The 16,316-nt window shown below is 38.3% G+C and overlaps 1 protein-coding gene across 1 annotated transcript in view; it reads right to left on the reverse strand.

Annotated features, from left to right (window-relative positions):
• The window catches only part of VWA8 (von Willebrand factor A domain containing 8), a 263,005-nt gene that overhangs the window by 179,917 nt on the left and 66,772 nt on the right, over positions 1 to 16,316 (reverse strand). Inside the window, exons 12-13 of the mRNA XM_065414163.1 lie at positions 4,773 to 4,933; positions 1,243 to 1,356 (exon numbers count right to left, since the gene is read on the reverse strand). Coding sequence (XP_065270235.1) covers positions 1,243 to 1,356; positions 4,773 to 4,933 — 275 coding nt within the window. The remainder of the gene's footprint in view (positions 1 to 1,242; positions 1,357 to 4,772; positions 4,934 to 16,316) is intronic.

Genomic DNA, 16,316 nt, shown 5'->3' on the forward strand with positions numbered 1-16,316 from the left:
AAGGAAATATAGAGAAGAACAGAAGATTTTTTGTATTTTACTTCAGAATCCAAATATTATATTATACAAAAGACCCATACAATTGTACCCATTATATAGTTGATATACAATCCCTAATGTGTGTTCTCCTGCTACACACAAGACTCTGTTCTAATTACAGGCAATCCATAATGCCTTGTATATTGTAAAAATCAGCTATTGCTCTTGGTCGCTGTAAAACAATATATTGTTATTTATCACAATATAATAAGTATAAAACCCACATTATTTAAACTGATGTGTCATCTAAGAATAACAGTTTCATCTCTTCAGAATTTATGAAAGATAGTATTACATATTAGATTATATTTGTTTTGAGTAACATAAAATAGAATCTTGGCCATTAACTGAAATCAGTCAGTACAATGACTGTGTATCTGTCTGGCCATCAAAGGACTTGAAATATTTCAACACAGAGAAAATTTCTAGCAGACAACTGGAAGTGAAAAAGCAAGAAGAATAAGCATGACAGGCCCCAGCCCATCCTTAGGATTTCCTGCCTCATGTTAATTCTAAATTACATACCAGCTTTCTAGCTAATCTATTGAAAGAAATAATTATAATATTCAACTTTTTTTTTGTTTAACTCTCAATGTCTCTTAATAAAATGCTTCAAAACAATGCAGTGCATCTATGGGTATGTCTACACAGCAAAAAATAACCTGCACCTGGCCCGTGCCAGCCAACTTGGAATCACAGTGCTCAGACAGCGGGGGTGTTTCACTGCTGTGTAGACTTTTGGGCTTGGGCTGGAACCCAAACTCTGGGACCTTCCTACCCCACATGGACCTAGACTCTAGGGCTCCAACCTAAGCCTGGAAGTCTACACAGCAATAATACAGCTCTGCAGCCCGAGCTCCGTGAGCCGGAGTTGGCTGGCATGGGCCAGCTGCAGATTTTTCTTTGCTGTTTAGACATACCCTATGTGTCTAAACTTTTATGTATTTATATTGTTTCTTTAATCTCTCTCAGCTAGGATATTTTAATGTTTCTGCTCTAATATTCTCTTTTAAGATTTTTCTTCTCATGCTAACACAAAAAGTACTGAGGATAGCAGTATTAAAAACAGATTCTATTACTGATTTAAAAAGCAAGCATCTTGCAAGAAACCTTAGTAACAGCAAGCAATAAAATAGAAAACTCTTTACAACCTGAATCACATACAAACTACTTTGCATACCATGTTAGTGTCTAACAAATTACCTCTGTTGTAGTTCCTTATCGGAGAGCTGCAGTTCGTCTTTTAAACTTTGATACCTATCTTCTCTTAGTAATCGGGTGCCATCATAAAGAGTCAGTTCTCTGTCATGGATTAGCCTATTCGGTAATTCAAAAGAGAACAAAAATCTAGTATTTAATTGTCTTAGTTTTTATAGTTATCTCAACCAATGTTACTTTAATGAGGAATTCCATCCAAGAACTCTTAATTTCAATGCCTGAGTTATTAACAAAAGTTGAGACCTATAGCTTTCAGTGAAGGACCTTATGATGAGAAAAATGCCAGTTAAATGGCAAGCTCAAGAAAGAACTTATTTTCAGTAAGTACAGTACATAACACCATTTATGACAGATTTTTTTTTCCAGAAATAAACAAACCACTGCAGACCATACATGAAGATTTTCTATTATACTCTCACTGTGTATGGCGTGAAATTCAGAATATTTTTGTCCGACTGGTACACAGTGCGGTACTCCTATTTTGCTCCTAGAAGCAATACATTTTAGGAGTCATCTTAACTGATATATATTCTGTTAGTGAAAATGAAAAGAATCAGAGGTGAACAAAATGCACAAGAGAAAAAAATGGACTTATCCCTGGCCCTGCACTACCTTGTCCTGCTTTTTTTGTAATGTGTGAAGAAGGCATGAAAGGTCTTTGCAAGTCTGTTTATTCTTATAGATGGGGTTCTGCTTAAGTTTTTATATCAGAACTTCAGGTCTGGTCTACTTCAAACACTTTTTGGATGAAAGGAGAACTAACAGGGAGTATGACAGCACAGGTACCAGGGAAGTGAAACCTAGTTGAAAGAGAGGAAATTATTTTTATTTAGACTGTTGGTTTTGCTAACAGCTATGTAACTACAAAACTTGGGTGAAAAGCTCGTTGTGCTAAGGATTCAACACCACTTCCCCGTTAGCAATGGGCTGACAAATCTCCCTATTTGCAGTGTAGTTGTATAGCCATGTCAGCCCCAGGATATTAGAGAGACAAGGTGGGTGAGGTAATATCTTTTATTGGACCAACTTCTGTTGGTGAGAGATACAAGCTTTCGAGCCACACAGACCTGAAGAAGAGCTCTGTATGACTCAAAAGCTTGTCTCTCTCACTAACAGAATTCTGTTCAATAAAAGATACTACCGCACCCACCTTGTATCTAATAACTCCCTATACACATTTCTGAGTCATCCAAGAGGTGCACCAACAACAAAAAAGGGAAGACAAGACTTGGCATTCCTGTTATTCCTACAAAAAAACAAGACAAGCAGAATATTTTTGGAGGTGTGAAAAGAGAGAGAGAGAAAAACTATTCGGGTCTTTGTACAACAAATCATAAAGAAGCAAAAAAGAGCACAAACCTACGGTTTTTCTTTTTCAGATCGCTTCAGTCAAAGAAAAAATTAAGAGGAACAGAAAGCAAAGGAAACACTTTTCATATTTATCAAATTATAGTGAAACTAACAGGGTTTGACCAATAGTAATTTGAAACTGCCATCTTCCTAATTACATATTACAGTACAAATACAGTTTGAAAAAAAAATGGGCTAGCTATGTTTAATGCAAGGATCACCTTGGTATCTAATAAAAAACTGAAGATCAGAAGAGATTATTAGGTTTTCAGAAAGTTCAGATGTTAACTGAATTTTATAGTTTATGCACTACAAATGCTGTCATATGTTTATATCAAATATGTAAGCACAATGATGAAAGTCTTATTTGGAATAAAACTTAAAACATGATAAGATTTTATGAGGTGCAAACCAAAAAGAACTGAAGATATGTATATTCAAAAGTGATATTTTTACTTGTTCCAAGTAAAAAGAAAATTTTCATTCCTACAGGCAGTTTTGGGCTCCTTATTATGGTGCAGATTCTGATACCTCCTTACTCCTGATTATCACTTTCCTTCACAAGTGGCCCCATTAACGTGATCACTCATGGAGAAGGGTATTACTATTCAACATGAACACAAGTGTCAAAATCTGGCTTTATATGAGTAGTAATTATTAACTAATAATACAGTTTACATTATTATGTGTAACTTTTAGGATTTTTGTTTTTAATTCATAAGAACATAAGAATGGCCATACTGGGTCAGACTAATGATCTATATAGCTCAGTATCTTGTCTCTGACAGTGGCTAGTGTCAGATGCTTCTGGCACAGGTTTAGGGAAACCCAGAGCATGGAGTTGTATCCCTGACTAATAGCCATTGATGGACCTATCCTCCATGAATTCATCCAATTCTTTTTTTAACTGAGTATACTTTTGGTCTTCACAACATCCCTTGGCAGTGAGTTCCATAGGTTGACTGTGCGTTGGATGAAGAAATACTGCCTTTTGTTTGTTTTAAACTTGTTGCCCATTAATTTCCATTGGGTGACTCCTAGTCCGTGTATTATGTGAAGGGGAAAACACTTCCCTAGACACTTTCTCCATACCATTCATGATTTTATAGACTTCTATCATATGCTCCCCCAGTCATCTCTTTTCTAAGCTGAATAGTCCCAGTCTTTTTAATATGTCCTAATATGGAAGCTGTTCTATCCCCATAAACATTTTTGTTGCCCTTCTCTGCACCTTTTCCAATTCTAATATATCTTTTTTGAGATGGGGTGACAAGAACTGCACACTGTATTCAAGGTGTGGGTGTACGATGGAGATATATAGTGGCATTATAATATGTTCTGACTTATTATCTATCCCTTCCCTAATGGTTCCTAACATTCTGTTAGCTTTTTTACTGCCAGTGCACATTGAGCAGATGTTTTCAGAGAACTCTCCACAATGACTCCAAGATCTCTTTCTTGAGTGGTAACAGCCAAGTTAGATTCCATCATTTTGTTTGTATAGCTGGGATTATATTTTCCAATGTGTATTACTTTGCATTTAGCAACACTGAATTTCATCTGTCATTTCGTCATCCAGTCACCCAGTTTAGTGAGATCCCTTTGTAACTCTATCACTCAGATTTGGACTTAACTGCCTTGAGTAATTTTGTATCATTGCAAATTTTGCCACCTCACTGTTCACCCCCTTTTTCAGATCCCTTTAATCAATTTACTAAACAATTCCAAGAAAGCATTTTTCAGAGTGAGTATAATTAATCAGTCGTTTAGAAGCGGAATGCATTTTCAAATACTATTTATAATGTCTTTACTACTTAATAAATGTTAACTTATTAATGTTTAGGCCTCATAGTTTTGACTAGGATAGAAACAAATACATTTTCTAATTTAGTTAGAAGTACAGCATGAACAAACAGCTGCAATTTCCAATATTAATAAAAGTTTACATAACACACTCAGGGCTTGCTTCTGCTCTGAATATCTGTATCCCTATATCATTATCCCAACATAATGTATTCTGTAAAAATCCAATACCTTGACTGCAATTTTACAATATACCTGGAGTTGCACAGCTGTGTATTTGCGAACAGGACACAGTTTCTGAGCATGAACGTCCTGAATAAACAAGTCTCAAGCACTCTGCTTAACAGGGCTCCCATACCAACCTTTGTAGTACAGCTAGGGTGCCAGAGTTGACGCGATGAATACCATCAAGAATAACAAGCTTCCCATCCAAGGCAGCAGTAACAAGTGGAGATGGTCTCCAAGCAGTATCTCCATTTGGAAGAGTATACCTTTGCTGCACCAAATCTCGAGCTGTCATATCCTGTGAGTAACAATCATCAAAAGAATGCATTTAAACTAGGATTGTCAAATGATTTAAAAAATTAATCACGATTAATCGCGCTGTTAAATAATAATAGAATACCATTTACGTAAAGAGTTTTGGATATTTTCTACATTTTCAAATATATTGATTTCAATTACAACACAGAATATAAAATGTACAGTGCTCACTTTATATTTATTTTTATTACAAATATTTGACTGTAAAGAACAAAAATAACAGTAGTTAGTAATAGTTAGTTCACCTAACACAAGTACTGTAGTGCAATCTCTTTATCATGAAAGTTGAACTTACAAATGTAGAATTATGTCCAAAATATAACTGCATTCAAAAACAAAAACAATGTAAAACTTTAGATCCTACAAGTCCACTCAGTCCTGCTTCTCATTCAGCCAATCACTCAGACAAACAAGTCTGGTTACATTTGCAGGAGATAATGCTTCCCGCTTCTTGTTTACAATGTCACCTGAAAGTGAGAACAGGCGTTCACATGGCACTGTTGTAACTGGCATCGCAGGATATTTATGTGCCAGATGCACTAAAGATTCATATGTCCCTTCATGCTTCAACCACCATTCCAGAGGACATGCGTCCATGCTGATAACAGGTTCTGCTTGATAATCGTCCAAAGCAGTGTGGACCGACGCATGTTCATTTTCATCATCTGAGTCAGATGCCATCAGCAGAAGGTAGTTTTTCTTTTTTGGTGGTTCGGGTTCTGTAGTTTCCACATCGGAGTGTTGCTCTTTTAAAACTTCTGAAAACATGCTCTACACCTTGTCCTGCTCAGATTTTGGAAGGCACTTCAGATTCTTAAACCTTGAGTCGCGTGTTGTAGCTAGCTTTAGAAATCTCACATTGGTACCTTCTTTGTGTTTTGTCAAATCTGCATTGAAAGTGTTGTTAAAAGAAACAACATGTGCTGGGTCATCATCCGAGACTGCTATAATATGAAATATATGGCAGAATGTGGGTAAAACACAGTAGGAGACATACAATTCTCCCCCAAGGAGTTCAGCCACTAATTTAATGAATGCATTATTTAGTTAACGAGCATCATCAGCATGGAAGTATGTCCTCTGGAATGTCGGCCGAAGCATGAAGGGGCATATGAATGTTTAGCATATCTGGCATGGAAATACCTTGCAGTGGTGGACTTGTAGGCTCTTAAGTTTTGCATTGTTTTATTTTTGAGTGCAGTTATGTAACAAAAAATATCTACATTTGTAAGTTGCATTTTCACCATAAAGAGATTGCACTATAGTACTTGTATTAGGTGAATTGAAAAATACTATTTCTTTTGTTTGCCATTTTTACAGTGCAAATATTTATAATAAAAAAATATATAAAGTGAGTGCTGTCTACTTTGTATACTGTGTTGTAAAAGAAATCAATATATTCGAAAATGTAGAAAAACATCCAAAAATATTTAATAAATTTAAATTGGTATTCTATTGTTTAACAGTGCGATTAAAACTGCGATCAATCGCGATTACCGCTAATTGTTTTGAGTTAATCACATGAGTTGACTGCCCTAATTTAAACTATATTATACTGATCTATCAGAGCTTGATTTCATTGGCAAGTACTGTATTTTGTTTTTTTTAAGGGGCAAATACCCAAATAGATTTAGGCAAGAAATCTTTGACCACTTTCCCACAGAACTCTAGATGTATACATACAGAGTGTTTTAAATAAAATTTTAGTTTCTACACACATTAACATTGCCTTTTCAATACTCCAACAAAAGGGAAACTTTTAAAAGCATTTTAAATGGAATTTTTGTTGTATGCAATACGTGTATTTGAGAACTACAAAGCTTTGAGTATAGAAGGGAACAGCAATTGTCACCTGGCATCAACTGAAGTCACTCAGCTGTAAGACTCTGCAGAAACTATAATTAAATCAGATACTGATTTCACTGATGTGAATGAAACACAGGTAAAAAATTCTATTAATTTCTAAGATCCAGCAAAATAAAATACAACTGAGATATTTAAGGGGGGAAGAGAGGGTAAAGCAATAGAGGGACCAGGAGCCCCCATACAAAATGGAGTAGAGTTCCATATGGACTTTCTGCACCTCAGCATAGAAGGTACTTTTGTAGACAACGCAACAGCAAATCAGAGGAGGGGGCCAGCATATCAGTCACCACATATATATATTCTTTGGGTGTTCCCTCATAGGAGATGCTCCCCATTGCGATAGAGGAAATTGCAGTGGCCACCATGTTGCCTGGAAGATGAATTCCTTCCTCCTGCACTTTCAATGCAGATGATCTAACCAGGGCATAGCCCCCTAACTTTGGTTGAAGAGTGGATAAAAATCAATGATTTTTTTTATTTAAATTGGATGTTTTTGACAAAATGCTTTTTGAGGAAAAACCTATCTAAAGATAGTTTTAATTAAGATACATGATAGCTCAAATATCTCTCATCATGGAATAGGGATTATAAATTCTAATTCTATAGTATGAGACAATATATTCATGTAATGTTTAAGAAGAGTTTTGTAAATGAGTTCCAACAGTTCATGGATTAGGGACCCAATCTTATGGGGTTCCAGGGGCTTCTGTATAGATTATTTAGGTTAATCTTTCTATCTACCCAATGGGACTCAGTGTTCAGTCTAGAAGATACCATCAGAGATGCGTAGTTTTGCAGTTCTCCAACTGTGGATTTGTGTCTCCAGAGATAACATGCTTGTTAACAGCAAAAATGTTTTAAAATAAATAAATACATAATATATTAGGGTTACCATACGTCCGGTTTTTCCCGGACATGTCCGGCTTTTCGGCAATCAAACCCCCGTCCGGGGGGAATTGCCAAAAAGCCGAACATGTCCGGGAAAAATACCGGCCGGGCACTTCCTCTCCCGCAGCTGCTCTGCTCCTCCCCGGACTCAGACTTCGGCTCTGTTTAAGAGCCAAGCTGCCCGAGCCAGCGCTACCGGCTTCGGGCAGCCCCCTTGCCTCCGGACCCCAGCCGCCGGCCGGGCACTTCTCCTCCCCGGCTCCAGCTGCTCTGCTCCTCCCCGGACTCAGACTTCGGCTCTGTTTAAGAGCCAAGCTGCCCGAGCCAGCGCTACCGGCTTCGGGCAGCCCCCCTTGCCTCCGGACCCTGCGCCGCCGGAGCAGAGCAGCTGGAGCCGGGGAGGAGAAGTGCCCGGCCGGCGGCTGGGGTCCGGAGGCAAGGGGGGCTGCCCGAAGCCGGTAGCACTGGCTCAGGCAGCTTGGCTCTTAAACAGAGCCGAAGTCTGAGTCCGGGGAGGAGCAGAGCAGCTGGAGCCGGGGAGGAGAAGTGCCCGGCCGGGGGCGCAGGGTCCGGAGGCATAGGGGCTGCCCGAAGCCCGAGCGCTACCGGCTTCATGGTTTGCCGGGCAGCCTCCAGACCCTGCGCCCCCGGCTGGGCGCTTCCCCTCCCGGGCTCCAGCTGTGTCAGCTATCTGCGCAGAGCTTTTAAAAGTTATAGTAAACCTGCTCTTGTAAAGTGTTGTCAGATGCTACCGGTGTGGTGCTCTGCTTTCTCCTATGTTGATATCACTCGGCTGCGTGCGTCTGTTCCCTCTGTGTGCTGCCCCAGCTCTGCGCAGATAGCTGACACAGCAGACCCGAAGAGAACCCCCAATAACCACAGAGTCTAGTAAGATGCAAAGTCATGTTGACTAGGTTTATTGCGACCTTGGACACAATTGCAGTTCCCCGTAGATTACTTAGTCTACCGGGCATACTACGAGAAAGTGCCTCTTGGCAATGGACCCGGCTCAGTCAGTGGCGGGACTTTCCACTGCCCCCTCGGCCGGACAAAGACACCATCCCAGGGATACATTCTTATACACAGGTACAAACAAGTTACACATCACTCCTGACGTATTGAGGTGCAACCCCTCTACGTAGCAAGGTACAACCCCTCTACGTAGTAAGGTGCCACCTCTCACCTTGTACATGTTGGTTCGATCAAAACAACTCTATCCATCATTTTACCCTTTTGCCCCTGTCATTGGGATGGGTCGGCCTGTTCCATGTTATCTGTGGAATGTTCCAGTATTGGAGTGTTCTGATATCTAGTGTTCAGTACTTTTTAGGTATGTATCTTTCTGCAGCATCAGCCCTTTCCTTGCCAGCTTCTGTGAGCAGGGCCTGCCTCTGGGTCACAGCTTAACTTTGCTTTATGTTAGCAAAGTCTTGACCATTTCTTTAGTTCAGGCCTTAGGCCTCATACCAGGCCTCTGATACCAAGGTTTATATCTCAGGGCCTCCTCTTACTACATTTGGTAACAACCAACAAGAATGCACTTTTATGTAGAAATCCATGATTAAATCTAGTCTTCTTGACTAGTGATTTAGATCATGATTTAAATCAAATCCACCCTGTTTGGTTGTTTGCAGTGAACAGCATTTGGCCTAAAAATCAGAGGTGGGAAAAATATCTGTTGCTGCAGTTGCAGCTTTTGCATACATTCTTCTTACAATGGTAAATCCTTTGAACTTTAAACAATAAAAATAGAATAAATTACATCATATAGCCTGGATCATTTCCTCTTTCTGCATTTCATTAACAGTCTTAAAGTAACAGGACAAAGTCTTGTTCCTTCGATGCTTCCACTGATATGTAACTTAAGGTTTCACCGTTAGTACCATAAAAACAACACATCTTTTTACTGTTGTACTTATTCACCATTTTGCTTTACTACTGAAATACTCAGTCTACACATAGAATGAGAAACATATCTTTATCAAAACAAAGGAAAATATACCAAAAATGTTTCTGTGCCCTTGAACTGCCACTTATTTCAGAAATTCTCTATACATTCTGTAGTTAATAAATGCTGCACAGGAAAATGTATTATAATTCAAAATTAAATTAAATTTCACTTTATACCTGACTCCTCTTTGGGAATGAAATTAACTGTGCATAGTATGAATTCATTAAGCTAAGACTAACATTGAAAGCAAACAAAGACAGATACCAATAGCCCAAATGGAAAACCTAAATTTGCTGAAGATAGAAAATCAGAAGAGCAGAATGCAATAAAGTATAATTCAGAAATAAAATCAAACTTCACATCATATTCTAAATGACTTGAATTGGATTTGATCTGGTTATGTAGAGATGAAAAACTATCTTGTTACCAATTCTCTCAATTATTCAATTTCTGTGCTGTGGTTAAAGTTATTGGTTTTTTGTCCAAAGATTTTTTATTAATATTTATTTAACCTTGATTACTTATTTAAATATTATACTAGTAATATATTTCATATTGTCATACTCTGAAGTTGAAAAACAACTGCATTTAAAAAAAAAATTCTGTTTTGAGCCAAGTCCTTGTAAAGCCTGATTCAGTTATAAGACAGAAAGGTTATTCCGTTTCCCTTTGGACTTATGTCCCTTTGGACTCAAGCTTTCATTGTGTTTTAAGGAGGTTAATTCTTTGGGGGTTTTTTTGTTTTATTTTACACCAAATATTTCAATTTATTCTTCATACTTGCTTAATTACTCTTTCTCTGTCTAAAAGTGATTTGATAACTACTCTTATAGTGTGAATGTCAAATAGAAAGATTTTCATTAAGGATTTGGAAAACCTTTTATATCAAAAGAGGAGGATCCAAATAATCTAAAGCAGCGATTCCCAAAATTTTACATAAACTGTCTTTTAATGCAGAGATTGTCTCATGGAGGCCTTCCTCTCCCATTTTGTTCTCATGTACCACCTTTTCTCCCATTTCTGATTGCATAAAATCCCTGTAGCAACTACAGCAATTGCTTACATGGGAAAGTAATTTTAGGAAAGTATTTAATTTATTTTTAGTTCTCTCTGAATGCACTTAAGCAACTGGAAATGAGGAGAAGCAGCAGCCTAAGTACCATATGACCAGCCAGCTCTTTCCTGGGGACAACAGTTTGGGAAACACTAGTCTAAATTACTTTAAAAAACAACAACAAAAAACAACATTCCTCTCCTGCAGATGTTCCAGAAAAATCTAATATTCAAATAGTAGTAGCTTTAACACAATTCTCATTTTGATTTTTTTTCAGAAAATAATTATCCTTTATAAGCATATTAATACTTTTTTTTTTAAAACTAAGGTGTGTCTTTCACTAAACCAGCCATTTGTTGTTATGTGATCTCAAAATTTTCTCTATTACTTCATTCCTATTTTCTGTTTGAGAAATCTTAGCAGAATGAGAGTCCAACTTGGCATCAAAAGTAAGAAACCTAGAGTCTCTAGCCTCTAAATTGCTAAGAAAATGATCACTGTTGGCGAAGCAATGGGAACTGGCTAAGTGGGATGGCTTCTATTGCCATAGTTGCTAAAGGGGAGTGAGATGTAAGGGACATAATACTTGTCATTTTCATTAGATCCTTGGGAGCCATGCAAAGGTTACTAAGTAAAAACATGCTCCCCCTACCCCCACTCTCTTTTTTTTTTTTTTTTTGCGCGCTCTCTTTCTGGAGATATTTTAGGAAATAAAATATGGGAAATTTCATTTCTTCCCAGAACATTTTCCTGAAGGCTACTTAGTTAAACCTGAAGGGGGGGGAACATGTTATTTCTTCAGCTGAATTTACTTCATTGCATATTTCTGTGCCTATATTATTACTTGCTAAATTATAACTGACTCTGAAGACACAAAAATTTATTGAATTTTAGGATTAGGATTATCATAAGAGATTTTGGCCTCTTAAAGAAGCCACAAAGACTTTTTTTCCTGACCCAAAAAGGCGAAACTAGATATGATAGAGTTATTAAACTCTATATTGCCTAGTTATTGAATTAATGCATGTAGTTAATATTTGTTCTAGTATCAGATTAAATTATTGCATATATTGATATACAATGCTAATTACTTAATATCATAAGTTTAATTTTTTTGTAGAAACCAGATATTTCCTACTTTTAGTTTTTAGTTTATAAGTTCTTAGTAATTTCCAGCAAAAACTGGATACATATTTTGGAGATGTACTTATAATTAGGCTTGGAAAGATTAGATACAATTTGTGTTTTAATGGTTCTGATCCTTTACATTAATCTTGTCTTGATTTTATGTTATTTCTATAATAAAATTGTTGATGTTATATAAAAACATTAGTATATATTTTAAAAATTATTTTATACAGAAAATAAATATGTCTCTATTCTGGGAGGCCATATATATATATATATATATACTGAATAACAAGTTTAAAAATTGTCATGTGTTTACCTTATTAATATCACTTAAATATAGCTTTATAATTCCAAAAAGTCAAAGAAATGTCTTTGCAAACTCTCTTTCCTTAGAATCTGATCTACTCCCACTGAAATCAATGGAAAGCCTCCCATTCACTTCTGTGGGAGTTGGATCAGGCCCTTTTGTGTAGGCATCACAGATACCCTTTTGAAAGTGAAAGTTTTAGCTATCTTATTAAGTGACTGAGCTCATTTTCAGCTTTATCTGTCATGGGCTCCCAAATGGGAAGTCCTTAGCTGCCTTTCTGCAGATCCATACAGGCTAGAGATGGGGCCTGGAAAATGTTTTGCCTGAATCATTGGTATTTGTAGCCATATTTCTAAGTTTCCAAGACCAACTGGCTTCCTATACTGGTGATGAGTAAATATCCTGACACTGTGTACACAAATAATGAAGATTTCCCTTCGTATATAACAAGGGTTCATCTGTCATGCGTGGGTTCATTTGTCAAGCCCCAAAGAGCACATATTCCTTTGTTGCCAGTTAGCTGAAATTCTCAACCTGTTCTCGTATCAAACTCTGAGCCATCCTGCAGAGAAAGAAGACCAATCCCCTGGGAAGTATATACTAGATAAGCCCATTGAAAGTGAAGAATTGTACAGGAAGGGGAAATAATGTGCACAATAACTATCTTCAGAGGAGTTTGAACCTCATCATCTAATCCTGAGGTAAATACTGGAAGAGACAAGTTGATCTATTCATCACTTAAATGTTCACATATAAATGTGAATAGAACTAAACTAATAGTATTTTGTAGAAAAATATTTAGTCAGGAAATGTTTTTCTATAGAGTTTAGTGTTTTTAGTTTTATTCAGATATTGGTCAGTGCTGGAAGTCTTCTCCCATCACATTTCCTTTACTGGCATGCCTGAACATATGGAATGCCTTGAAGATATGGAATGCCCTGAAGATGTTGATGTGCCACAGGTTGATTTTGACTTGTGTCTCATTCAAAGCAGAGCCCTTCAGATGATTCTGAATACCTTCCTTCTGAAGGAAGATATATTTTTCATATTCTTTTATTTAAGGCCTATTTTTATAGACAAGAAAAAATACAGTGCGGGGACGGGGAATCAAACCTTAACACTGAGAAATACCCCACAGCCATTTTCTATCCTGCAAAATTATGTGACAGAAAATGACAAAAGATGGTGACCAGGGAATAACTTGTCAGACTCAGAACAGACATCAGCTGTGGATTTGCAATTTTTCCAAATATGTTCCTGTCAACCTTTCTATGTTAAAGATCTAAAATTTAAGTATGGTCCGTAGGCAGAGATATGCCAGATTTCAGCTTCAGACAGGGTTTGCGTGAGCTGCTTTTTCTTTTTTATAATAATATTTACTTGTCTAATGATTCTTTACTTTACCAAATGTGCTCAAATAGAGAGCTATTTGAGAATACATAGTCAGATTTCAGGATGTAATAACACATATATCCATTCTAACAGGAGTAAATATTCTTTTTTAAATTACTGTTTGTAATTTGAGATTTGCTGACTATAATTTAGCAATTTAAAGAGAGATTTATTATTTCTGGAATAAGATAAAAAATCTCTTTCTTTTTATTTCACTGTCATTTGAAAAGAGAATTTAAGTTAGACACTACTGAGACCTTTTCTCCCACCTCCTCCCCTCCATTCCCACGGGGGACACTTGGCAGGTCATTGGCTCTCCTCTTCACCAAGCTCAAGCAGGGCCATGATGGGGTTGGGGGCCTGTGAGCAAGAAACACATTTGGGTCCATCCACTGAGGGAGGGAAAAAAACTGCCCCCATGCTTGTTACACTGGCAGGAGTCTCTTACAACCTACCATCTGGAATCCAGCTGCAGCAACTCCCTAGCCAGAGGCTCAGGCACTCTGTACTGAAGGGAAAAAGAGAGAGAGAGAGAGAGATGCAGAGATAAAGGAAGGAGAAAAACTGAATGAAGATAAAGAGAATGAGAGAAGACAAGGAAAAGGTACTGCTGGGATCCCCAGCAAGAAGCAACAGTGGTAGGTAAAAAGTAGGACCTCAGAAACTGCCACACATGGCTACTGCAGAGGCAGAACACTTCTGGGAAGGAATATTGTGGATGGGCCCTCCTATATTGACCAACTTTGACAGCCCTATGTAAGCTCAAAAGTCCCTTCTCACCCTCACTCCCTTCACCTCCATACAAGCTGCCACTATTGCTATCACCTGCTATCACAGCCAACTACCTCTATGTTATGAAGAGTCTTGTGATATTTGACATTCTTCTTAAAGCCCCAACTCTTTTAGCCACATGATTATGAGAATCTCAGCTTCCTTAAAAAAAAAAAATCTCTAGCCCTCATGGCTGCAGAAAGAAACTTGAAAACATGAACTTTAAACGCTCAAAAACCAGAAAACAAATAAAAAGTCCATCTTTTCTGTTAACATATCATGATTTTTAAGCCAATCTCATGGTTTTGGGGGCCTGATTCATGGTTTTTGACTACTTGATGTTGGCAATACTGTCCCTGTGACAAAGAAGAGTGACTGTTGCTGGCTGCCCAGCACTCTGTTGAATGTTGGAGATGAAGGGGATGAAGATAAAAGAGAAATGAGTCTAGGAAGCAGTACTACAGAAAGACATCTGGGGTTATAGTGGATCACAAGCTAAGGCCAGGTCTACACCCAGCCGCTAGTTTGGCGGCTGGGAATCGAAGTTCTGGGTTCGATTTATCGCGTCTGGTCTGGACGCGATAAATCAATCCCGGAAGCGCTCGCCGTCGACTGCGGTACTCCAGCTCGGCGAGAGGAGTACCGCGGAGTCGACGGGGAGCCTGCCTGCCGCGTGTGGACCGTGTCTGAACCGCGGTAAGTTCGAACTAAGGTATGTCGACTTCAGCTACGTTATTCACGTAGCTGAAGTTGCGTACCTTAGTTCGAATTTGGGGGGTAGTGTAGACCAGGCCTAAATATGAGTCAACAGTGTAACACTGTTGCCAAAAAAAAAAAAAAGCTAACATAATTCAGGGATGTATCAGCAGGAGTGTTGTAAGCAAGACACAAGAAGTAAATCTTCCACTCTACTCCACCCTGATAAGGCCTTAACTGGAGTATTGTGTCCAGTTTTGGGAACCACATTTCAGGAAAGATGTGTACAAATTGGAGCAATAGTCCAGACGAGAGCAATAAAAATTATTAAAGGTCTAGAAAACATGACTGATAAGGGAAGATTGAAAAACTTTGGTTTGTTTAGTCTGGAGACAAGAAGGCCATGGGGGACATGATAACAATTTTCTAGTACATAAAAAGTTGTTACAAGGAGGAGGGTGGAAAAATTGTTCTTTTAATCTCTGAGGATAGGACAAGAAGCAATGGGCTTAAATTGCAGCAAGTACTTGCACTAAATCCACCTTGCATTGACATAATGAGTTGCAACATCTTAGTTGCAATCCCCGTTTCATGTTTGCCCTAACTAAGTCCCCAACCTGCTATAGAGAAGGCAAAACCCACCCCATACCTTGTCTTGGCCAATCTGACGGTGAGAGAAAAAGCCTTTCTCAGCCCCCCAAGAAAAAAGCAACTAACATAATACCTGCAGCAAATCATGACAAAACCTGATATTTAACTACATTCACAGGAGGGACGGTGGGTGCTGCTTTGCATGGTCCAGGTAAAGGTGTGCTTTTCCTGCACCGGTACGGACCTGCATTGTTCCCTCCTCTCTTCTGGCCACCTGGCAGGGGGAATGGGTCAGTGTTCCCATCATGACCCGGTCTAACGCTATCGCAGCTAGTCAGTCTGGCTCTCTACCCCTTAAATTGGCCAAACACCTTTTCCTGCAAGCCAGACACTGCTTAACGTGTAGTGAGATCATTGTCCCATGCCTCCTACAGTCAACCAACAAAGCCATCCATTTGTCAGCTTCTTGCAAAAATGTCTCTGTACCTTTTTCCATCCCTTCCCTGAACTGCTCTGTAAATCGTCAATCTTGTTCTCCAAATCTCTCCTCAAGACCCACCTCTGACACAACACATAGGTAATCAGTCAATTAATGATGGCTAGGCTGATGGACTGAAAGAGAGAGTGGCACTTACATTATCTATTTACAATGAAAAAATGTAAATTTCTATAAAAATTGTATATATTTGATTAATCTTTCTCTACTCCCTTCC

Source organism: Emys orbicularis, chromosome 1 (genome assembly GCF_028017835.1).
Source record: "Emys orbicularis isolate rEmyOrb1 chromosome 1, rEmyOrb1.hap1, whole genome shotgun sequence".
Taxonomy (NCBI): Eukaryota; Metazoa; Chordata; order Testudines; family Emydidae; genus Emys; species Emys orbicularis.